Below are 26,071 nucleotides of genomic sequence, written 5' to 3' on the forward strand. Positions count from 1 at the left end.
GTCAACACTTTTCAAGTTCTTACAAAGGATAAATGCTGTGTGCCAGGTGCAGGAGCAACTGAGATCGAGTTGGCTAAGTGGATCACAACTTACGGAGAGTCATGTCCTGGTCTTGAGCAGTATGGCATCAAGAAATTTGTGGAAGCTTTTGAAAGTATACCATGAACTTTGGCTGGGAACTCTGATGTTTGAGCAACTGAAATCATTTCAAAATTGTATGCTGTACCTCAGGAAGGAAACAAAAACATCGAATTTGATATTGAAGGTGAAGGTTCAGGTGCAAAGGACATGCTTGAGGCTGAAATACCAGACCCATACTTGGTTAAATACTGGAAAATTAAGCTTTCTACAAACGCTGCTGTAATTGTTCTGAGAGCAGATCAGATAATAATAGCAAAACAGGTAGGTGCACCCAAATCTCCAGCACAGAAGAAAGACTGGGATGATGATCAAAATGACTGAACAATTTTAACCACCTAGGAATGAATTTTTACCAATGTAAAAAATAAAAAATAAATCCTAGCACGAAAAATTTATTTAGGTGCTAAGGCTCCATTTTAAGGGTTTGTTTGTATTTGGACAGCTGTAGTGCACAACTAACCCAGGTTTGACATAATTAGTACTAATGCAACAAGGTAACCCCAAAAAAGTTCCACAGAGGGTGTTTTGGTGGAAAAAGAGCATCAATTAGGTTATCTGGGCTGGGGGAGGAGGAGAGAATGTGACTCAGCTCCACATTAATTATACCTGACATAACTCATAGAATCCTACAGTGCAGAAGGAGGCTATTCGGTCCATTGAGTCTGCACCGACCACAATCCCACCCAGGCCCTATCCCCATAACCCCATGCATTTACACTAGCTAGTCCCCCTGACACTAAAGGGCAATTTAGCATGGCCAATCCACCTAACCCGCACCCCTTTGGACTGTGGGAGGAAACCGGAGCACCCAGAGGAAACCCACGCAGACACGAGAAGAATGTGCAAACTCCACACAGACAGTGATTCAAGCCAGGAATCGAACCCGGGTCCCTGGCACTGTGAGGCATCAGTGCTAACCATTGTATGGTGGCATTCAATAATTAAGTGGAAAAATGACTCAATAACCACCTTGAACATTAATCATCATTTTAAAGAACTAAAGGAACACAAAGCTGTACAAATTAATAAATGCACTGCGACAGTAAATGGAAATTTTGGAAATTTCTAGAGAGTCAGAAGGTGGATTACTCACCACAGAATTCCCAGCCTCTGACCTGCTCATGTAGCCACAATATTCATATGGCTGGTGAGTTCAGTTTCTGGTCAATGGTATATCCAGGATGTTGATAGTGGGGGATTCAGTGATGGTAATGCCATTGAATATCAAGGAGAGATGGTTAGATTCTCTCTTGTTGGAGATGGTCATAGCACTTCTGTGGGATGAATGTTATTTGCCACTTATCAGCCCAAATGTTGTCTAGGTCTTTGCTACATATGGACATAGACCGTTTCAGTATCTGAAGAGTCACGAATGGTGCTGAACATTGTGTGATCATCTGTAAACATCCCCACTTCTGATCTTACGATGGAGGGAAGATTAAGTAGCTGAAGATGGTTGGATCTACAGGGAGAGAATAGTGGGTCCAAGACTAATATTTTAAACTTAAATAAAGGCAGTTTTTTTTTATTCGTTCATGGGATGCGGGCGTCGCTGGCTGGGCCAGCATTTAATGCCTATACCTGAGGGCAGTTAAGGGTCAACTACATTGCTGGGTCTGGAGTCACATGTAGGCCAGACTGGGTAAGGACAGCAGATTTCCTTCCCGAAAGGACATTAATAAGCTAGATGGATTTTTACAACAATTGACAAAGGTTTCATGGTCATAATTTAACTTTTAATTCCAGGTTTTATATTGAATTTAATTTCACCATCTGCCATGGTGGAATTTGAATCTGGGTCTCCAGATCATTACCCTGGATCTTCTGGATTAGTTGTCCAAAGATAATACCACTATGCCACCGTCTCCCCTGTGTGGGAATAAAAGAAGAGCTAGGCTAAAGTGAATTGGCAAATGAGGTAGGTCAATAAGAGATGCAATTTAGACTTTAAAGTGATATTTCAGATTAAACAGAATATGTTCCAACTTGAAAGAAAAATTCCAAGGGGTGGCCCACTATCCATGATTAATTAAAAAGCTAAAGATCGTTTCAAATTTAAAGAAAAAGCCTATAATTGTGCAAAGACGGGTGACAGGTTAGAAGATCGGAGAGAATATAAAGGTCAGCAAAGAATGACAAAAAAGATAAAGGATAAAAATATTAGTATGTGAGGGAAAGCTAGCTAGAAATAAAGATGGACAATAAGAGTTTCTATAGATACTTAAGAAGACTTAACAGAGTGAGCATTGGTCCTAAAGTGAATTAATAATAATAACGAAATGGCAGATGAATTGGACAGGTATTTTATGCCTGTCTTCATCATAGAGAGTACAAGTAACATCCAGGAAATAGCTGTAAATCACAAATTGGGAGAGAGAGGAACTCAGGAAATTTGCAATCACCAAGGAAATGGCACTTCGCAAATTGTTGAGTCTGCGGACTGACATATCCCCAGGTTCTGGTGGATTACATCCTAGGGTCTTTAGTGAGAGAGTTGATGCATTGAGTTTTAATTTTCCAAAATTCCCTAAATTTGGGGAAGGTTACATTAGAATGAAAAATAGCAAATATAACTCCTTATTCAAAAAGGGAAACAGAAAGCAGGAAAGTACAGGCCAGTTATCTTAACATCCGTCATGGGGAAGCTATTGTTAAAAGATGTTATGATAGAAAAATTAAAGGGCATCAGGTAGGGTTAATATGGTTCTGTGAAAGAAAAATAATGTTTAAGCAATTTATTGGGGTTCCAAGAATAAAGGTAAAGTCGCCATAGTCCCGGACGACCGTATGCTGCTCTCCTCTTTGAGGGGGAGAGCTGACTGGTGGTGATTGTGTAGGGGGGGGTGGAGGAAACGCTGGAAGAGATAAGAGAAAATGTTCTTCCTCTTGGGGCAAGGGGGAGTGAAGCCATGCACAGGGCCCCACTAACTCTAAATCCTCTACTGTGTCACATTTACTTAATCGGCAGATTGCATTTTATACTTGCACCAGTTTGGATCCTCGGCTGTGTGGCAGAAATGTGACATAGGTCATGGACTGGCTTCCCTGTACCTTTGAATTCCCAATTTTGGGCATTCCATTGTTTGGGAGTCATAATGTGGAGACTGGGAAGTTCTTATATGACAATGGCTTGAACAGTAAGTCTCACAACATCAGATTAAAGTCCAACAGGTTTATTTGGTATCATGAGCTTTCGGAGCGCTGCTCCTTTATCAGGTGATACAAAGAACAGTACAAGCACAGGAAACAGGCCCTTCGGCCCTCCAAGCCTGTGCCGCTCCTTGGTCCAACTAGACCAATCGTTTGTATCCCTCCATTCCCAGGCTGCTCATGTGACTATCCAGGTAAGTCTTAAACAATGTCAGCGTGCCTGCCTCCACCACCCTACTTGGCAGCGCATTCCAGGCCCCCACCACCCTCTGTGTAAAAAACATCCCTCTAATATCGGAGTTATACTTCGCCCCTCTCACCTTGAGCCCGTGACCCCTCGTGAACGTCACTTCTGATCTGGGAAAAAGCTTCCCACCGTTCACCCTATCTATCCCCTTCATAATCTTGTACACCTCTATTAGATCTCCCCTCATTCTCCGTCTTTCCAGGGAGAACAACCCCAGTTTACCCAATCTCTCCTTATAGCTAAGACCCTCCATACCAGGCAACATCCTGGTAAACCTTCTCTGCACTCTCTCTAACTCCTCCACGTCCTTCTGGTAGTGTGGCGGCCAGAGTGATGAAGGAGCAGCGCTCCTTTGGAGCAGCGCTCCTTTGGAGCAGCGCTCCAAAACCTCGTGATACCAAATAAACCTGTTGGACTTTAACCTGGTGCTGTGAGATGTCTTACTGTGCCCACCCCCAGTCCAACGCTGGCATCTCCACATCATGGTTGAACATTGCAGGGGCAGGTGCTTCAGGCTACTCTTACACGTGTCTGTTACCAGAGGCCTGAGAGTCAATTGCCTCTCCATTCTCTAGCAATGGGGCAGGGAGGGGAGTAAAAACTGTCATGATTATAAACCAGGCTGGAAAATGGTAAACTTCATGTTTCCCAGTTCCGAAGTAGAGTCATATTGGATTCAAAATGTTAATTGTTTCTCTCTACACTGATGCTGCCAGGCCTGCTGAGCTTTTCCAGCACTTTGCTTTCAAGTTCAAACTTTATTTTACACTGGATTGCACCAGCAGAGAAATAATGCAATGTTTTTCTCCTCCTCCCCAACTATTTTGGCGAGTAATATGATACTACATCATGGGATACTGATGTGAATGCCAATAGCAACCAAAAAAGCATCGGATCAGTAGTTTAACTGCCAAGACAAGTGTGGACAGGTTTGGTGCGTCCAACTGCTCTGACTGAAAACTAGTTGCTCCTAATGTGGCGATTAGGCATGAGCACAATACCTGGAGTAGTCCATTCTGGAACACTCTCCTCACCAGTCAGACTACCTACTCCTGGCCACTCAAACAGCAGTAGAAAAAAACTGATCCATTAGATTAACTAAAAAACAGAGCTAAGGGCCGGAATTTTCTGGCTGTTCACACCCCGCTGCTGCTGCAAGCAATGATGGAGAATTTGGCACTTGGCCAAATCTCTATTCACTGCAGTTGGAGCGGAGAACCCCGCTGGTGTAAACAGCCAGAGAATTATGACCAAGGTTTCAGATCTCTGTCCTTTCTTCAGACCTGAAACATTAACTCTGTTTTTCTCTCCATAAATGCTTCCTGGCACCGCTGAGTATTTGCAGCATTTTCTGTTTTTAAGTCAGATTTTCAGCATCCACAGTATTTTTCTTTCATAACACTAGACCTCAACTGAATATTAGTTGCAAGTATAAATTACTTCCAATGAATAAATAAATAAGAGAGGTGTCAGTACTGTAATACGTGGGCATTCGTGGATAGTAAGATTAACCTTGATTTCTACATTGCAGTAAACAAGTCTGGTTTGAGACACTCGGCACAGAGGTTTTTAAGCTGGACTGAGAGTTAGAGACACTCTAACACAAAGGGAGAAAGAGAAATTTTTGGATAGCTTTTGCCAAAGAACAGTCTTATCTCAGAGAAAAGCACAGGTTCAGGAAGGGGAATGTATGACTGTTAATCAGTAGGGTAACAAGGATCTGAAAGGAGATAGAGAAGGCACTGCAGACACCAATCATTTCAAACAGGTAGAATGTACTCTGACGAAGGGTCATCCAGACTCGAAACATTGGCTCTATTCTCTCTTCACAGATGCTGTCAGACCTGGTGAAATTTTCCAACATTTTATAATGTACTAGCTGCCTGCAAGGATAAGGATGCCGGCCACGGACTAGACAGCTGGAATGCTAACCATGTGACACAGAGTTCAAGGCAGTTGAAGAACAGAATAGAAAGGTTATAGTCATAGAACATTTGATAATAGTATCCTCTCCACTCGCAACCAAAGTTCTAGATGGATGTGTTATCTACCTTGTGCAAAGGTGAAGGACATTCAAGAGCAACTAGAGAGGAATTTGGAAAGGGTGCAGAAAGATCCATTTGTCACGATCCATACTGGGACTAATCACAAAGGGAAGAAAAAGAATAAGGTCCTGCTAAGACACTATCAGAATAAGACCTCATGGATAGTAATATTGGAATAATTGCTCCAGCTAAATACTAATTAGGTATATACAGATAAGGAAGGTAAATATTTGGCCGAAAGCCTAGTGTAGGAAGGAGTACCACTGGGACAGGTTTCAGTTGAACTTGACTGAAACCAATATACTCGCAGAAAGGATAAATAGTCATGTCAATAGATTTTTAAAACCGGTAAGCCGAAGGGAAGATCCTGGTAAAAATAACATTAGTCTGATGGCAAAAGCTATAAATGAGAGTGAAAGTCAGACCAAGGTATGGAACAAGGGTAACATTACAATTAAACAGAAGCACAAAAGGATCTGATTAAAAATAAAATAAACTACCAAAGACAAATTACAATAATGTACGCAGCCTTCAAAATAAAATGGGGGAACTAGAGGCAATAATCTACAGCGAGGAACTCAAATGAAGTAGGAATAACTAAAACAAAGCTACAAGAAAGAAAGGTCCACTAAATATTGCAGATTATAACTAATCCATAAGGATCGGGGAGGAAGGGGGGATATTAGAGATAATATTAGTAAATAAAAAATGAACATAACCGTGTTAGAAACAGAGGTACGGAAGCCATACTCTCTTTTTTTTAATGGCATAGCTGTCATAAAGCCAGTACGTTCGAAGGTTCTGACACTTTCAAGCCAGGAAGAAGATTGGTTTGCAGGTAAGTGGGCAGGATAGGGGGTTGTCAGTTGGACGGGGAGGGGAGTTGACAGTTGAGTGGTCAGTGTGGTGGAGAGGACTGATCAGAGCAAAGGGTTAGCTGTTGCCGGGGGCGGGGGCGGGGGGGGGGGGGGGGGGGGGTTGCATGGTTTGAGGGGGTGGTGGTGTGTCAGGGATCAATGTTATAGTTACTTAAAAGAGTTAGAAATGATTCTAATTCTTCTATTTTTTTCTGGGAACTATTATTGCAGGACAATTAGAACCATCTGAAGTTTGTGATTTAAGTTGTGGTTTCCAGTGCAGGGCAATTGCCCAATGTTAGTTGCCAGAGCAACTGCCAGGAAATCCTCACCCTGGGGACTTCCAGAGGTGGGTCCCCTGCGCATCTTTGAGGTATCCCCCAGTTATGATTTCCGGAACCTCGGAAGTTATGGGCCCTTGTCTTAATCTTAGGACATCTTAACATTTTCTCTTCCTCCGAAAGAAACACCTTTCAATATAGACAATTTCCATCCACTTTTCTATGGCAATGTCAGCCTGTATCCAAGGCTGCTTGCTGCCAGGTGAGGTTATCACATCCTAACATCAGAAATGGGATGTGATGTGCCTTTTAGACACTGTGACAGATGTTGATGCAAGCTCAAATTATACTCCTAGCCCATGTCTGTATGCTGATGAAAATGAATGATGCTGAAGTACATGCTGTAATTATCCTTGAAACAACAAGTAAAGGTGAATCAATGAAATCCTGGCACATCCTGGGGAAAGATCTTTCACACAAGTGCTGGAATAAGTTATGGCATAGACGGGGTATAGTGAGAAGAAGAAATGGATGAAGACAACTGGAGCAGTTCAACTGCTCCCACAGAGCACACAAAATAATTCAAGATTAGCTTAAAAGACAACTGAGGAACTGCAGAGTAATGAGGACATCAGAACTATCCTTGACTATTTGAACAACTCAATGGCTACCTATAGAACAAGATAACCTAGCTGGACCCCTTGCTTATTATCAGAATTAACGTATTATTTTAGAATGGTGGGTACTGAATAAGCCAAGGACGACTGCAAGTTAAAGTGTAAAATAGATGAAGTGGTTTACCCTCAGAAGTTTATCAAGGTGAAGTTAGGTCCACAACACTCCATATAAAACAAAAAAAATGTACCAAAAGTAATTGCAAATGGAGGGAAATAATTTGGAACATATGGGAGAACAGACCAAACAACTTCTCAGGATAAGGCCATTACTGCAAATCTGGAGAAAAACCCTGAAGCTGCTGCAGCTTTAGATTCACTGACTAACCAAGGAAACACCTTGAAATAAATAATATAGCAACAGTTGAGCTAATTACCAACAGAGCACATTGGTAGGATATACCAAAACATCAAATACATCTGGTACCATGTTCCATATTTTGCTTTAGAATTAATACAATTCCAGAATGCACCATGTTACTTCAACTATTGCCCGCCACAATTATTTACCCAGGACTGTGGATTTGATCACTGCTGCATTGACACTGGAAGGGAGAGGAAGAAGTACAAACATTCAGGGAGCAGTAACAACAAGTCCAACATTTATTAACTAAGTACATGGGGTACAATCAAGAAGTCCAACTATCTTGTGTATGTGGAGATGTTAAACCTCCCTCTTATTTATGTTTGGATTAGTAGAGGGTCAGGCATAGTTACTTATTGTTGCAGTAGTAACCAGAGTTTTCACAGAGATAGTCCTGCAATTTAACCTCTGCAGGTTACCCCAGAGAATTCAATTCAGTTTGGTCACTTATCTGAGTACGGTAAATAATGAAGTGGAACTTGAACCACAGAAAGGGTACAGAACAGAAAGATGCAATTGAGCCCATCTGGTCCCTGCTGGCTCTCTGCAAGAGCAGTTCTGCTCATCCCACTCCCCCAGCAATTTTGTTCCTCTTCGGGTGCTTCTCCATTTCCCTATCAAAGAGCATTATTAAATCTTTCTCCACCACACTTTCAGACAGTGTTTTCCAGATCCTATCCAACTGAGGCGTAGAAAGATTTTCTTTTGTTGTTTTTTACTTTGTTTGCCAAACATTTTCTCTCTCTTGTCTGGACTGTTCATGATTGAACATCCACTTGACTAAAGTCCCTCATTCACGGAACCATTATCATAAATCTTTTCTACACCCTCTATAATGCTTTCATACCCATCCTAAATTGGACACAATACTCCAACTGAGGCCAAACCAGTGTTTGTCTCTATTTCTAAAGCTCAGGATCCATATGTGCTTTATTAACCACTTTCTTAACCTGTCCTGCTTCAACAATTTGTGCACATATACTCCTAGGTGTTTATATTCCTGCACCCCCATTAGATCTATACTCTTTAGAATATATTGATATGCCTTTTTCCTACTAAAATATAAAATTTCTCTGCATTAAATTAAATTTGATCTGTCCTCAGTCTATGTCCTGAGAAGTCTAATAGTATCCTGCTCACGGTTCATAAAACATTAAGTTTGCAAATCTGCAAATTTTGAAACTGTGCCTGTAAAGTCCGCCCGCCAAGTCTATGTCACTTTTATGTATCAAGAAAAGCAGTGGTCCTTTGGGGAACCTCACTGGACACCTCCCTCCAGTCAGAAAAACAGCCATCCATTATTCTTCTACATTTTCTGTCACTCAGCTAAGTTCATATCCATGGTGCCATTGCCCCTTTTATTCCATCGGCTTCAACTTTGCTGACATCTCTTGTGTCACACTTCATCAAATACCTTTTGAAATCTATGGTCACCACATCATCACAATACCTTCATACAGAATAATAAACATTATTCTGTAAATTGAGTTTGTGTCTTTATATGCCCTGTTTGTGAACAGAATTCCCACTCACCTGAAGAAGGAGCTTAAGGCTCCGAAAGCTTGTGGCTTTTGCTACATAATAAACCTGTTGGACTTTAACCTGATGTTGTTAAACTTCTTACTGTGTTTACCCCAGTCCAACGCCGGCATCTCCACATCAACACTCTAGCACTCAGACTTCAATTACCAACCAATCAACACTCCCTTCTTATGTAGAATAAACTGTTGTTCCCTTTACTATTGGTATTCCTGTGAACTGACCTGACGAGTGCAAGATAAAACTTCAACAACATGCCTCTTTTTTCAACAATACAAAAATTAAAGTTGGGCAAATACAGAAATTTTGATACATTTAATGACATTGACCAGTTTAATGCCATTTTCAGGGGAAAAAATGACCACTGAAAGGAATTTCACAAAGATTCAGCTCCCTCATATTGGAGGAAATGGTGAACAGTGGAACAAATAAGACATCCTATTCCAATGGACTGACAGAAGGCCCTTTCAGATTCTGCTTTTGAATTTTGTCTGTCAAGGAGAAAGCATGGTTTACAAGTACTTCAGATCATTTGATTTTGTGTGCGGGTTAGGCAGCAGAGATGTTTTTCCCTACATCAGTCAGTCTTTATCACTTTACAGTGATGCCCTTTGTTTTCCATGGGTCTCAGCCACATTTCAGAGGCTAATGAACTAGGTACTAAGGAGATTAGAAAACCATTTATTTCCCAATGATTAAAAGAACTACACAGTGCCGTTTTATTGTGAGTTCAAGTTAATATAAATCTCATGGCACTAACCCCTAGCTTGGATTAGTGAAACTGTTGAATAACTCATTAAAATATTATATGGCAGAAATTTGTTATGATGAACCAGATCTCTGGAGTTAGTTCATGTTGTTTAGATGATATAACTATCACTGGTGCTTTTTGAGACACCGAACCATTTCAGTGGTCCAAAGGTTACAATAGGGTTAACTATTAATCTAAACAAACATGCATTAGGTCAAAGGTAATAGGCTAGGCAAATGACTGAAGAATCTTACAGTATTCAAGACACAGGAAACAAATAGTGTCCTAACTCCAGAAATACCTACAAGTTTAGTTCTTACAGGCTCCCGTAGTGTGTTCACTGCCCCCTTTGCAATGCCTATCACACTTGTTAGACTTAAATGCAAAAATCTATATATTATCCATGCAGATAAGGAAGATGCTATATTCAATGCCTTGCCTGTGTGTGACATAGTTGGTCTCAGCCATGGTAATAGGGGAGTTGCATTTTGAATAATTTTTACTTTAAGTGCAGGCAGAAATTTGGTAGTAGCAGAATTCCTGTTCATTATACACCTTCTCTGATTTTCCTTTTTACTGAATTTAGTGGACAGCCAATCAGTTTTCTGGATGCATCCAAAGTGAAAATCACCCACTTTGTCTCAGTGCCGATAGGTAAGGTAGAAAAGAATCAGCTAGGCTAGCTCACTAATTGTTACTCTGCACAGAAAGGTTTAAACAAAACCCCTGCATCGAGGAGCACAAGAGATGGGGCGGCACGGTAGCACAGTGGTTAGGACTGCTGCTTCATAGCGCCAGGGATCCGGGTTTGATTCCTGGCTTGGGTCACTGTCTGTGTGGAGTTTGCACCTTCTCCCGTGTCTGCGTGGGTTTCCTCCGGGTGCTCCGGTTTCCTCCCACATTCTGAAAGACGTGCATTGACCCGAACAGACGCCAGACTGTGGCGACTAGGGGAATTTCAATTGCAGTGTTAATGTAAGCCTTACTTGTAACTGTGATTGAAGAATGGGACTCTTTAGAGTGAATTAATTAGGTTCAATGTATTGGAACTGCCCTGTTCATTATGAAAACAGCAACTTTTGGTTGCCAATCACTTCCATTTAAGGTGCAGTAGTCAGTTTAATTGGCAGCCCCCAGCCCTGGAGGGATGAGAGATCAAGCCTTCATTTCCTGCCCATAGAGTGGACAGCAGAACACATATTCTCTGTGCATTGGCAAGATTAGATTTTACTCAAGTTGGTAAGAAATATTAATTAGCTAACTAATATGTTACAGTTTATTTTCATTTTTACAAATATAGACCAAAATTGTGTTCTAGCTGATTAGTGATATGTTCAAATAAAGTATGTTAAAACAATTTCTATCTGGTGGTGTCTCATTAATGTGTTAATTAATCTTTTTCTAGGGAGACTGGAGCACAAGTTTATGATTGGCATATTATATAACCACAGAATTCCTACAGTGCAAAAGGAGGCTGTTCAGCCCATCAAGTCTACACTGATTCTCCAAAAGGGCATCTTACCCCCATAAAATAAGAACATCCATTGCCACTTCTAAAACCTCAGCAAGCAACTCTAACCAAAGTTTGAATCCAAGCTGGAAGGGTGAGAGAGCATATATATCCAATCCAATATCATGCAGATCTTATAGGTGCTGGCTTCATACACCAAAATCTAATTAGAAAAACTCACTACAACAGGCAGGCAACCTGACATTTCCTTAGTTTTTGCTGACAGCAATGGTCCACTTCCTCCTTTTATTATACAACCCACCGCTGTCTAGTGCACCCTATTTGTAGTTTGACCAGGCATCGATTAGGATCACATGATGTTTCTCTGAATAAAGGAACTGGGAGATGAAGTGGTTGCCTTTTAATACCCAAATTGTGAATAAATCCCAAAAATCAGTAGAAGTGGACAATCTCTCAGTTTGGAGAAAGCTCATGGTATCCAGCTCCAGTACATAATGGCTAGTGTACTCACTGCATGAAAAGAAACTAATGCATGCAGTTTTTTTAAACAACATAATCATTTTTCAATCATTTCTGGCTGAATGCCTGCACCTTATAATGTTGCAAATCAGCCACAAGTAGTGCAATTCTTTTATCATGATGCAACATCCTGTGCTTCGCACCATTGTATGCAATATTCCCTCTCAGTCTTTTCATTCACCTACACTTTAAATGTAGCATGTTTTAAAGCGCCAGTCTCTGTCTCTCTCAGCCTACTGAGGTGTGAAATGTGTCTACCCGATTACTGTAACACACTGATCTATTTCCTTTACCAGCACTGTTTAGAATCAGCGAAGTATCAGTGAATGCAACATGTACTGACTACATGAGCAGTTGTTATGGTAACCAGCCAGGCTTACAGAATCATGTTTTGCTCTGCTCTGAACACTGGCATTCACTCGTACTATTAATTTTAAACATTACCGCAGCTTACAGCTGAGCGAATGCCAACATAATCATTGCAGTGATCACCTGGAAAATTACTTCACTCTTGGATGAAGTGAGAGAAGCAGAACACCCACACGTTAAAACACGCTGCAAATTAACCATATTTGTTCCATGATGTGCATCATGTCGAATTCATTTTACTCTTTAGGAGGCCAAACATTTCCCTGGACAGAAAGCAATAAAATTCAATGGGCGGATTAGTGCCAAGCCACACTAATGACCTGTTTTACAGGCATGAAACCATTTATTTTCCTACAAAGCATATTTTTGTGCTAAGGACCAGAGTAGCTGGTCATCCTTTGGGTCAAGGGTGACATCAGGCTGTGTAAGAGCAGGATGTCAGTGTGACAGATAAAATCAAATAGTGGAATGCTACATCAAACACAAAATATTTGTCATTAATTAAGTTGGACCCCAGTCAACCCATTTCTTAATACATCTACCAAACTACATTAGCCTGAATGCAAAGCCTTTCTTACTTTTCTTGAAGCCCAGGTGAGGTATTCTGGCGATGGGAGTGTTGCGATCACACATGAAGTTATGCAAAGCCTTTAGGAAGTGTTGCTCTGCAGAAAGAAGGTCATTGGAATTGGCTAGTTCATTCGCTTGTGCACTTCCAGCTGCCATACTTTCTGATTCAACTTTGTTCTGGAAGGAAAAATATCTTGCATTGAAATTCAAGAATTAAAAAGACAGAACCATCTTGCAACAAGAATGTCATGGTAACAAATGAGGGCTGAGAGTCCGGAGTATATCACCATCTGACAGAGAGACTTGCTAACAACAAGGCAATCCACTAAGGAACAATGGTGTAAATCGGGGTAGACAATCTACAATCTGGCAAGTGAAGAGGTCCATGCAAACCTATAACCCAAACCTCTCACTAAAGCTCTATAGTCTTTCTACTGCCATTCGTTAACTGCATTTAGTTTATCTAGCTGGCCTCTGTTGAGAGAACAATGAAGAAGAAACACCAATTCTGCATAGACTCAGTCAGGGTTTGACAATGTATGACAAATTACATATTGTAACACTTATTGTGCAACTGGAACTGATCACAATATTTATAAAAGTCAGTCTGCCAACAGGATTGACAGGCAGGAACTGAAGGGATGTACAAAACAAGATCTTAACTACTTATCGAGCCACTGTTCAGTCAGTCAGTCAATTGCAGGTCAACACATGAACTTTTGATTTGATTTATTATTGTTACATGTATTAGTATACAGTGAAAAGTATTGTTTATTGCAAGGTATGCTGTTCATAGAGAAGGAAAGGAGAGAGTGCAGAATGTAGTGTTACAGTCATAGCTAAGGAAGATCAACTTGGTGCAAGGTAAGTCCATTCAAAAGTCTGATGGCAACAGGGAAGAACCTGTTCTTGAGTTGGTTGGTACGTGACTTCAAACTTTTGTATCTTTTTCCCAACGGAAGAAGGATCCTTAATTATGCTGGCTGCTTTGCCGAGGCAGCGGGAAGTGTAGACGGAGTCGATGGATGGGAGGCTGGTTTGCGTGATGGATTGAGCTTCATTCATGACCCATTGTAGTTTCTTGTGGTCTTGGACAGAGCAGGGGCTATACCAAGCTGTGATACAACCAGAAAGAATGTTTTCTATGGTGCATCTGTAAAGGTTGTTGAGAGTCGTAGCGGACATAACAAATTTCCTTAGTCTTCTAAGAAAGTAGAGGCGTTGGTGGGCTTTCTTAACTATAGCATTGGCATGGGGATACCAGGACAGGTTGTTGGTGATCTGGACACACAAAATCTTGAAGCTCTCAACCGTTTCTACTTTGTCCCCATTGATGTAGACAGGGACATATTGTCCACTACCCTTCCTGAAATTGATGACTATCTCCTTTGTTTTGTCGACATTGAGGGAGAGATTATTGTTGCCGCACCAGTTCACCAGACTCTCTATCTCATTCCTGTACTCTGTCTCGTCATTGTTTGAGATCCGACTCACTACGGTGGTGTCATCAGCAAACTTGAAAATTGAGTTGGAGGGGAATTTGCCACACAGTCATAGGTGTATAAGGAGTATTGTAGGAGGCTGAGAACACAGCCTTGTGGGGCACCGGTGTTGAGGATGATCGTGGAGGAGGTGTTGTTGCCTATCCTTACTGATTGTGGTCTGTGAGTTAGGAAGTTCAGGATCCACTTGCAGAGGGAGGAGCCGAACCCCAGGCCACAGAGTTTGGAGATGAGTTTCATAGAAATAATGGTGTTGAAGGCTGAGCTGTAGTCAATAAACAGGAGTCCGACATAGGTGTCCTTGTTAGCTAGGTGTTCCCAGGTTGAGTGCAAGGCCAGAGAGATGGCGTCTGCTGTGGACCTGTTGAGGCAGTAGGCAAACTGTAGTGGATCCAGGCAGTCTGGGAGGCTGGAATTGATTTGTGCTATGACTAACCTTTCGAAACATTTCATAATGATGGATGTCAGAGCCACCGGACAATAGTCATTAAGGTACGCTGTTTGGCTTTCTTTGGTACTGAGATAATGGTCCTCTTTTTGAAGCAGATAGGGACCTCAGAGTATTGCAAAGAGAGGTTGAAGATATGTGCGAATATCCCTGTCAGCTGGTCCGTACAGGATCTGAGTGCTCGTCCGGGTACCCCATCCGGGCCAGTCGCTTTCCGTGAGTTGACTTTCGAGAAGGCTGCTCTGACATCTGTGATGGTGACCTCGGATACAAGTTCATCCGAGGCTTCAGGGGTGGAGGGCGTGCTCTCGCTAACCTTTTGCTCAAAACGGGCATAGAATGCATTGAACTCTTCAGGGAGAGGTGTGTTGGTGCCAGCGAATTTACATGCCTTCATCTTGTAGCCTGCTTTGTCTTGCAGACCTTGCCATAGTCGGCAGGGGTCCGTGAGGCTAGCCTGGGGCTGTAGCTTGGTCCGGTACTGTCTTTTGGCATCTTTGATGGAACCTCTTAGATCATATCTGGCTTTCTTGTATAGTCATGATGTGGAGATGCCGGCGTTGGACTGGGGTAAACACAGTAAGAAGTTTAACAACACCAGGTTAAAGTCCAACAGGTTTATTTGGTAGCAAAAGCCACACAAGCTTTCGGAGCTCTTAGCCCCTTCTTCAGGTGAGTGGGAATTCTGTTCACAAACAGAGCTTATAAAGACACAGACTCAATTTACATGAATAATGGTTGGAATGCAAATACTTACAACTAATCAAGTCTTTAAGAGACGAAACAATGTGAGTGGAGAGAGCATCAAGACAGGCTAAAAAGATGTGTATTGTCTCCAGACAAGGCTGTCTTGTCTGGAGACAATACACATCTTTTTAGCCTGTCTTGATGCTCTCTCCACTCACATTGTTTCGTCTCTTAAAGACTTGATTAGTTGTAAGTATTTGCATTCCAACCATTATTCATGTAAATTGAGTCTGTGTCTTTATAAGCTCTGTTTGTGAACAGAATTCCCACTCACCTGAAGAAGGGGCTTGGAGCTCCGAAAGCTTGTGTGGCTTTTGCTACCAAATAAACCTGTTGGACTTTAACCTGGTGTTGTTAAACTTCTTACTTTCTTGTATAGATCAGGGCCGCCTGACTTGAATGCCTTAGACCTAGACTTCAGAAAACAGTGGATATCCCTGTTCATCCATGGTTTCCGGTTGGGAAACAAGCAGATTTGCTTCTTTGGCACACAGTCTTCTACACATTTACTGATGAAGTCAGTTACTGTAGTGGTGTACTCGTTCAGGCTGGTGGCAGAGTTTTTAAATACTGACCAGTCCACTGACTCTAAGCAGCCCTGTAGGAAATCATCCGATTCCTCAGACTAACATTGCACAATTTTCTTTTGACGGATTCTCCCGCTCCAGTTTTTGCTTGCAAGTCAGGAGCAGGAGCTCAGCCTTGTGGTTTGATTTGAACTAGAGCCAATATTAAGGATACCATTATTTTCTGCTGTTCAGCTCAAAATGGAAATCTGGATCTCAATTTTGAATAACTGGGCACACGGTGGTGCATTTGACTGATTTAAAGATTGCAGGAAGGGTCATTGTTAACATTGTCCTTCCCACCTCAATCTTCCATTACTCAAGATGGATAAAAGGTCATTGGCGCAGCAAACCTACAGAAGTGGCACCGTCTGCAATGTAAAGTTCACCAAGAGTGGAGTGGGAAGATGCCCTGACCTTAGCTGATAGGGTAAAGGGGTTGCTGAGATTCTCCACGACACAAGAGAGAAATAAATAAATACAAGCCAAACCAAATCTGATTTACGTACTTATAAAAATCAGGTTTGCAAACCTGTCCAACAAAGTCTTGGAACAAAGACAGACCTGTTTTATAGACAGTAACTCAATTATTTTCCTACAAAGCCAAAAGAAGAACATTTACCCAAGCAATGTGGAAAAACAGGAAATGTAAATTGTAGAATTCAATTTTATATTTCTCCTACTATTATTCCTACAAGATTCAATATCTTGTTAGCGGCTTGCACAATGCAACATTTAACAATTTTCCAGCCCCCTGCTCGGCTGCGTATTTCCCTGTGGCAGGCCCGGCGGACCATTGAAATCTCTGTTCACATCAGCGAGACTAGAAGATCCTGCCGACGTGAAGGGCTGGAAAATTCCAGCCTTTGTGACTGCAGGAGCCGTCATTGTCAAGTCCAGTCTTGCTCCAACATTCACATTAACTGCAGAGGTTGCGAGAGTACTCACCTCGGTAACGCAGAGAAATGTTTGACAGCCACCATGTCGCTCTACCTCACTTTCTTAAATCTCTGGTTCACTCTCTTCCTTAACTTGCTTCAAGTTTCCAACTAGCTTATTTCCACTTCCTTTTTGTTTAAAATTTGTGGATAGGATGTGGATATTCCAAGCAAGACCAGCATTTGTTGCACATCTCCAATTGTCCTCAAGGGAGTGGAAGTGAACTGTCTTTCTTAATCACTGCAATCCATGTGGGCCCAGCCACAGTGCTGTTAGGTGGGGAGTTCCTGGATTTTATGCCAGCGACAATAAAGAAATGGTGACATATTTCAAGTCAGGATGATGTGGGACTTGGAATGAGAAGTGCAGATGGTGGTATTTCCATGTGCCTAGGTGCTAGAAGTCACAGGTTTGGAAGGGGCTGTCAAAGAAGAGTTGGCGAGCTAACTGCTGCAATGCATCTTGTAGATGGTACAACACTGTAGCTATAGCGCACTGGTGGTCGAGGGAGTGTCAAACTCCTTGAGTGTTGCCTCGAGAACCATAATTCCAATGAGTGGAGAATATCCCATCACACACTTGGTTTTTGGCTTGTTTTTGGGGATTCAGGTGGCAAGTTGCTTGCTGCAGAATATCTGGGAGTCACAGGTAAATAAGAGCAAACCTAATTCAACAGAGGATGAATTTATCCTAGATAGGACTAGGTAACCTCTAATAATCTACAGAAACCCTTCCAGTTCAGAGGAAGTTATATTTGACTGACACGTTTAGCTCTGTTTCCCTCTCCACAAATGCTATGTATTCCCAGCATTTTGTTTTTATTTCAGATTTTTAGCATCCATGATTTTGGCTTTTACTCTATTAACCTACATTTGTTATTAAGATACCACACCAAGTTCTAGGCTACAATGTTGTCAGACAGTGAGCGTGTGAAGATTCCCCCATTTTCCAAGTTATACACAGTGGTGGAAGATAGAAGTGGCAGCATTGTCACCAAGCTTTAATACTGTATAGCATGCCTCTTTTTGACAACCTCAATTCATGACCAGCAGCTATGGACTTCACCTTCCTGCCAACAAGCCCTAAATGCTCTCTCTGGACACAATTTAAACTCGGAAAGACAAAGTCTAGAAATGTACACCTGCGTATTTTTCACACTTCAAGTAGATATGACATGAAAATGTCAGGCACTCAGTATATCTCCTTATGTAAAATATAGTAAGTACTGCATTCATTTATCATTGTCCTGCTCAGCCAGAGACAAGAACTTCAAACACTGCAACCTCCTCTTCAAGACTATTAACTTGCATCTCCAAAATACTTGCTTAAAGCACCCATTAACAATTAAATGCCCGTTTGAAAGGACACTGTTAACCTACTAAAACTTTATAGTTAACTGAAGAATTCAAATAAAATGATGCTCCTGGGGTGCTGATGCATTCCAGCACTGACACCCCTGCCCCACTAATAATGGAAAGCCCTAGGTGTACCGGCGGACACAGCATGTTCCCTCTCCTGGCCATGGATATGCAATCAGGCCAACTGACCCCCAATACTTGGGCCAATGGCCAGGCTCAAGATAGACCATAGAGTCATAGCGTTATACATTGCAGAAAAGGTGCTTCGGCCCATTGAGTTGCACCAACAATAACTACCACTAAAGACTCACTAATCCCATTTTCCAATATTTGCCCCATATCCTTGAATGTTATGACCTTTCAAGTGCTCATCCAAATACTTTTTAAAGGTTGTAAGATTTCTGGCCTCCACCACCTTCCCAGGCGGTACATTCCAGATTCCCACCAGCCTCTGAGTGAAAACATTTTTTCTCAAGTCCCTTCTGAATCTCCTGCCCCTTACCCTAAAACTATGCCCCCTCATGATTGATCCCTGAAACAAGGGGAATAGATGCTTCCTATTCACCCTGTCCATACCCCAATAATTTTAAGCACCTTAATCATGTCACCTCCCCACCCCCTCAGACCAGACCAAAGAGGTTTCCTCTGCCCGCTCTTCTCTGCACCTCTGAAATATCATTCATCTGTTTTTACCCCATCTCACTGCTGCTGAAATTCTCTCATGCCTTTGTCACACCCAAATTCAAGTTTTCCAATACAACTTGCCGGCTTCACTCCACATTGCTAAACCATTCAACCACCCCTGGCCTCTGTAGCTGCCTATTCGCTGCTCTTCCAAAGCTGATCTAATAATAGCCTCCCTCCCCTGTCATTGATGATAATGTTTTCAGCCACCTTGCTTCTAAACTCTAGGATTCCCTTCTTAAAATTCTAATTTGTTATTTCCCTCTAATACCTATCTCTTTGACAGCATGTTTGGCCACTATATTTAGTCACCTCCTATTCCTACTCAGATTTAATACTAACTTTGAGCCTCCTTAAGACACTCTGCTACTTTAAGATCTGAATGCAAGTTGCTGCTGAAGCATTCCAGGAATTATGGAGCAAGAAAGAATCTTCATCTATTTTATACCTGTTGCATGCTCAGAACGCCTCAAGAACCGCACAGCGCTGGTACACTTTCATTTTAAACAAAGTCACCATTGTTTTATAGGCAATCATTGTGTTGGTGAGCTATAAATCTAGGTTAATACATCAGGAGAACTCGCCTGTCCTTCAAATAATGCCATGAGATCCTTTAAATCCACTGGGTACGCAGACAGTGCATCAGATTAATGAATCATCCAAATGATGGCACCTCTGACAATGCAATACTCACACACTATTGCACTGGAATGACCATTCTAAATTATTTGCATAAATCCTGGAGTGGGTTTAAACTTATGATATCCTGACCTAGATACAAGTGTGTCACCATAGACAAGGCCAACACCAGTTAAACCGGTTTCTCCTACAAAAAGGAGCGCTTAACCATTAAATTGACAGACAAAACCTGGCCCACCACAAAAACCAAGACACTGTGTTGCTGAAACTAAGACTCAGATTCCAAAAACAGCCTATTTATACACAAGCATTCATTCAGTATAGCAAATAGCAAAACCACCCTTTCAGAAGATATCCAGAATGAGCCACAGGCTGATCACTAACACATTCCACGTTAAAAGAGAAATGTATTTTAGCAGGTATCAGCATTACTTAACAGTATAGAAATCATAGAAATCATAGAAACCCTACAGTGCAGAAGGAGGCCATTTGGCCCATCGAGTCTGCACCGACCACAATCCCACCCAGGCCCTACCCCCACATATTTTACCCGCTAATCCCGCTAATCTACGCATCTCAGAACTCTAAGGGGCAATTTTTAACCTGGCCAATCAACCTAACCCGCACATCTTTGGACTGTGGGAGGAAACCGGAGCACCCGGAGGAAACCCACGCAGACACGAGGAGAATGTGCAAACTCCACACAGACAGTGATCTGAGCCGGGAATCGAACCCGGGACCCTGGAGCTGTGAAGCAGCAGTGCTAACCACTGTGCTACCGTGCCGCCCTACTGTGCTACCGTGCCGCCCTTGGATGGTTGGTCATATAGCAAATGACCAACCATCAACTAATCTCCTCGGGCCTGTGTGGAAGAGGTCAAAGGGAATAAAAGTTAGATCCCTAAGGGTCAAGGTAATTCCAAGATGACAAACCTGCTGAAAGATCAGAACCAAATTAACACTGCAACAGACTTGATAATCCAATAACTCAAGTTTGGCAAGTATACAATAATAGAATGCCGTTATCTCTGGACTATGAAATGAACCTGGCATTTTGCAGGAAGCTTGCATTTTTGAGATAACCCCATAACCCAAAATTCTAAACTGGTTCTGGGAAAGGAGTTTATCACTGGATTTTCTGACGAAGAAGTGACCTGATTAAACAAGGAAGGCAAATAGAAGCGAAGTGGCGAGGTTGGGTTTCATCCTGTTGTGCTGCAGAAGAACTCATACAGAACATCTGGTACTCAGGAGTAGTAAACAAAGCTCTCTACTTATTGATGTATCCTGGGACCTTAGTTGAAGATGTCAGAGATGGAATCTTTCAATGGAGATATTAAACCTATGTCCTCTCTGATAGCTGCAAAAGGTCCCATGACATGTTTAGAAGAGTAGTAGTCGAATTCTTCCTGGTGTTGTGGTCAATAATTATCTCTCCTTCAACATTAATAAAACAGATTACTGAACTATTACCATATTGCGGGTCGGTTTTGCTGTGTGTAAATTGACTGCTGTATTTCCTATATTCCAACAGTGACTATACTTTAACTGGTGTAAAATACTTTGTAACATAAGTTGTAAAAGGCACTGTATAAATTAAGTATTTCTTCATTTAGTTGACTGGATTCTGTCCTCATCAAGATACCAAGCCATCCCCATTTTGTAGCCATTTAAAATATGGCAGAATGTCAAAAATAATGGTCATGAAATCAGGCAGCGCCAAAGAAAAACTGTTCAGTTAAGGATGAGCAGGTGTTGAGTGAACAGTTTCACCACAAACAAATAGTGAAGCTTCTACCACCAGAGACTGCCAGCTTGCGGTGTCAAAATCTTATCGAGCAAATGAGACACAATATTACTGAGCGAGCCCTGCCAGAGGGAAAAATTCTCCAAAACCAATCCTCACCGCGGCAAACGACCACACACCTTTTCTTCCTTGACATCCGACTGGCTGGGCCGCCGGTTCTCCCGCGATGGGCTCTCGTTGCTCTTTCTGCTTGTCAATTTTTTCTTCTTTCGAGACCGTCCTTTGAGGTGAGTTGCTGCAAGGAAGAACAAAACAAGGAAAAGCATCAGTGGCAAGTAGCTGCTTTAGATTCTTTAGATCATTGCTCAAGGCAAAGCACACATTTTTTTTTTTTCCAAATATGGAGTTGTGCTTGGCTCCAGCCAAGTATATTCAATAACTGCTGAAATTTGCATACCATTCCCTTGGTGTTGCTTTTCTCTCCCTTCTGTGGTTTTCTTCTGGTATGAAGGGTAATTTCAATAAATGAATTCCATGCGCTTCAAAATACAGTATAAGCAACCACCCTCAGGCGATTTACATGGCATTTCTGGCGTATAGAATCATAAGCAGCAAATAATGTAAACAGTGTCAACAAACTCAACAATCTTCTTGCACATTAACCCCTTGCATACTATCAACCAAGAACCAGTCCACATGCTGACATTAAAGTTATAAGCATTCACTCCCCGGGAGTTCGAATATAGACCACCTTGCCTCCCACCCACAAATATAAACACCATGAAAGTTATGTCAAAGGGACTGGAAACCACAGCCTTCTTTTGTTGCTACTTTTAAATTCGGGTTGAGATTACTTACTGTAGCTACAACACTGAAATGTAAAAACGAATACATGCAATGATTGACCCTTATCTACACTCCCATCAATAATCAGTCTGTCGCCACATGCACTCTGTCCATGACCCAACCCCAACCGGCTTTGTTACACAAGGCAAGCCAAGGGTCTGCTTGTTGCGGCAAAAGTAATTCAACTCGAATGGCAAATCCAACAGGACAATTGAAAACTCTCACTCAACCTGTTTAACTTCATTTAAATGTGCCTAAAGATGGAGAACGATAAAAGTAAATAAAATGCACAATGATCGCGATAAATCTGCATCATACCACAAGAAAATAAAACAAACAGTTCTGTCCAAGTATTTCCAAATACCATCACGGATACTATTTCAATTCCATGTAACTGTCCAACCACTTATCATTCCAATGCCATTATAAAAGAAAATTTTTGAGTCATTTGGCTTCCACATTACTGTAATTATAAAAGTTTATATATTCCTTCCTGTGTACTGGGATTTGTAATTAGTCTTAGATCGTTTCCTGTCTATTCACAATAATATTGTTTAAAAATTACCAAAATACAGATAGAAGCATAAAAGTATTTACACCCTTTCCTGTTTGATTTGTAATTATAATTTTACAAAACCCCTTTCTGCTTATTTGGAAATATAGTATTTTAACTATTTCTTCTTGTAATTTTTTTTACATGCTTCCTTCTCTGTATATTTGCTGCAAGAGTTTTATGTTGTTCCCTTCACATTAGGGATTTCAAGGTATTTCATATTCCTTCATGTATAACTGACTACTATGATACTTACAATTTTACGTTTTATCAGCCGGCACTGATCTTCCAGAGTTCACTCTGTGGCAGATCAATAGTACAAATTCCATTTAGTCCCCTGGAGTATTGTTCAGAGTAGAGGCTGCTGCTACACCAAAGCAATGTTGTGCCAGTGAGGTTAAATAAAAGCGGCTCCTGATAGTTCCGTGTTCCTTGATCTGCTCTTGATTATCTCAAAACAAATTAGCCCTGCCCTTAGATGCACTCACTAATATCCTCCCAAGTTACATGCACATATTAAAACAGCCAATTGAAATCACCACTGAAGCAGCGACAGGTTAAACAAGTCATTTACAGCGCACACTGAATCAGTAGTTTCCTGAATACCTAACCAATGAGAACAATTGGCTTTTTATTGCATCTTGTCCAAGTATGTGCAACTATTCAAATTTGCATTAACCCACCCAGCAGCTTTACATTGTGCAGAACTGTGTGGTGTCATCTTTCCCATTATGTGACCTTCAGAAAAGAAAAGGTGCTTTCAGAAATGTTCAATTGAACAATCTCCATTTACCTATTTTAGATAATATTTTGGCTTTTACAAGGTATCCAGCTTGCAGTCCTGGCACTGATAGCATCATGCTGTAACCAGGTTAGATAACCATCCTCCGCGCCAATTCATATCAGTTTATTTTTTATCTGAATAAACCATTATTATATCAAAAGGAGTTTAGGGTGAGAGTCACTTTCAACAGGAGATTGCAGGGTGCTGCTCTAAACATTCAGGAAGTCTGTCCATTCTTTGGGTCCCAACCACCCAGTCACTAATTTTAAACATATTTGTGAATAAATCCCCCACAATACTTTCAGGAAAATAATCATTCTAAAGAAGTCATGTTGGACTCGACACGTTGGGCGGAATTCTCCAGCCGCGCTGGTCTAAAAGCTGTCCGACCGTCAATGGCGTTTCACATTCTCCGCAACCTGCCCACTAAAATTCCAGTGGCAGGCGGGATGGGAGAATTCTGGCCATTATTTTTGTTTCTCTCTGTGGGCAGCATGGTGGTACAGTGGTTAGTACTACTGCCTCACAGCAACCGGGACCCGGGTTTGATTCCACCCGTCAGGTGACTGTCCATGTGAAGTTTGCACGTTCACCCCGTGGCTACATGGGTTTCCTCCGAGTGCTTCAGTTTCCTCCCACTGTCCAAAGACATGCAGGTTAGGTGGATTAGCCACGCTAAGTTGCTCCTTAGTGTCCAAAGATGTGTATGTTAGGGGGGGGGGGGACCTGGGAAAGATGTTCTTTCAGAGAGTTGGTGCAGACTCGATGGGCCGAATGGGCCTCCTTCTGCGCTGTAGGGATTCTATGATTCCACAGATGTTGTCAGGCCTGCAGCTTCAAATCAGCACTTTATATTTACTTCAGATTTCCGGCATCCAAGGTATTTAGCAATTATTCAAGAAAATTATAATTTCTATAAAAATAAATTCATGACATTCCAGTGGGACACTTGTCATGATCTTCGAAAGAAAGTTGCTCAAAGTCCATTCCCCTCTATTGAAAGCTACATTGCACAATTGCAGTGCGTGATTTGTAGCCTGTCTCGCAATCTGCATGAAGCAGGAATTTGAACTAACACGATGATCTTCATTCGGGTCCTTCTCATCTCCAAAACAATAGGTATTCGTCATTTAGAGTCTGAGCCCCCAAACAGAACCTCCCAAAACCAAGCGGGATCCCAAGCACAGATTTCTGTTAATTTGTCGTTAGATCAGACCTCTATATACTGGTTAACCTCATGCCACTTTATTTCTAATGCAATGCATTAGAGGAAATAATCTTCAATAATGATCTTCATTTGGAAGCTGAAAAGTCACTTTCAAAAAGAGGTCCCTGGGTACTGTATGTGTCAACACCTATAGGTTGTTCCTCCTGAAGATAAGCTTTAAGGCTACTCAGCATGAGTGGACTGGACGCTTAACCGCATTTCAGAGCAAATCTATAGACAGAAATTTCAGCTCAGCAAATGAGAACAAATTCCAAACCTTTTTATCTTCACTCATTGTATGCTGTCCTGTTATCTGAGATCTGTTGCATCGTGCAAGTGGAAAGAAATTGAAAATCCAAACCAATTTGGCTAATTCTGCTCTCCAACTCACCCAGGTTTGCTCAAGCTGCAAAGCATGCATTCCATACAGTCACCTTCCCCCACAATTCATGCCCAGACCAGCTGAAATATATCACAAATTTTACTAAGACCACTTCCCAATTATTAAATACAATGTCTTAATTCAACACTTGTACCCTTATCAACATCTAGCCAATCAACAATTGGTCATGTGATGGAAAACCATGTAGAATCTACAAGGTACACGAGAAACAATTAGAGTAGTAACTCTGAAGTAAGCAGGATTTGATTTTGATTTGATTTGATTTATTATTGTCACATGTATTAGTATACAGTGAAAAGTATTGTTTCTTGCATGCTATACAGACAAAACATACCGTTCATAGAGAAGGAAACGAGAGAGTGCAGAATGGAGTGTTACAGTCATAGTGAGGGTGTAGAGAAAGATCAACTTAATGTAAGGCAAGTCCATCCAAAAGTCTGACAGCAGCAGGGAAGAAGCTGTTCTTGCGTCAGTTGGTACGTGACCTCAGACTTCTGTATCTTTTTCGCGACGGAAGAAGGTGAAAGAAAGAATTTTCGGGGTGTGTGTGGGGTCCTTAATTATGCTGGCTGCTTTGCCGAGGCAGCGGGAAGTGTAGACAGAGTCAATGGATGGGAGGCTGGTTTGCATGATGGATTGGACTACATTCACGACCCTTTGTAGTTCCTTG

The 26,071-nt window shown here is 41.6% G+C and overlaps 1 protein-coding gene across 1 annotated transcript in view; it reads right to left on the minus strand.

Moving 5' to 3' along the window:
* Positions 1-26,071, minus strand: part of LOC144505211 (uncharacterized) — a 94,380-nt gene that overhangs the window by 18,660 nt on the left and 49,649 nt on the right. Inside the window, exons 6-7 of the mRNA XM_078231195.1 lie at positions 21,788-21,903; positions 12,987-13,155 (exon numbers count right to left, since the gene is read on the minus strand). Of these exons, the coding sequence (XP_078087321.1) occupies positions 12,987-13,155; positions 21,788-21,903 (285 nt within the window). The remainder of the gene's footprint in view (positions 1-12,986; positions 13,156-21,787; positions 21,904-26,071) is intronic.

Source organism: Mustelus asterias, chromosome 16 (genome assembly GCF_964213995.1).
Source record: "Mustelus asterias chromosome 16, sMusAst1.hap1.1, whole genome shotgun sequence".
NCBI classification, from domain to species: Eukaryota; Metazoa; Chordata; class Chondrichthyes; order Carcharhiniformes; family Triakidae; genus Mustelus; species Mustelus asterias.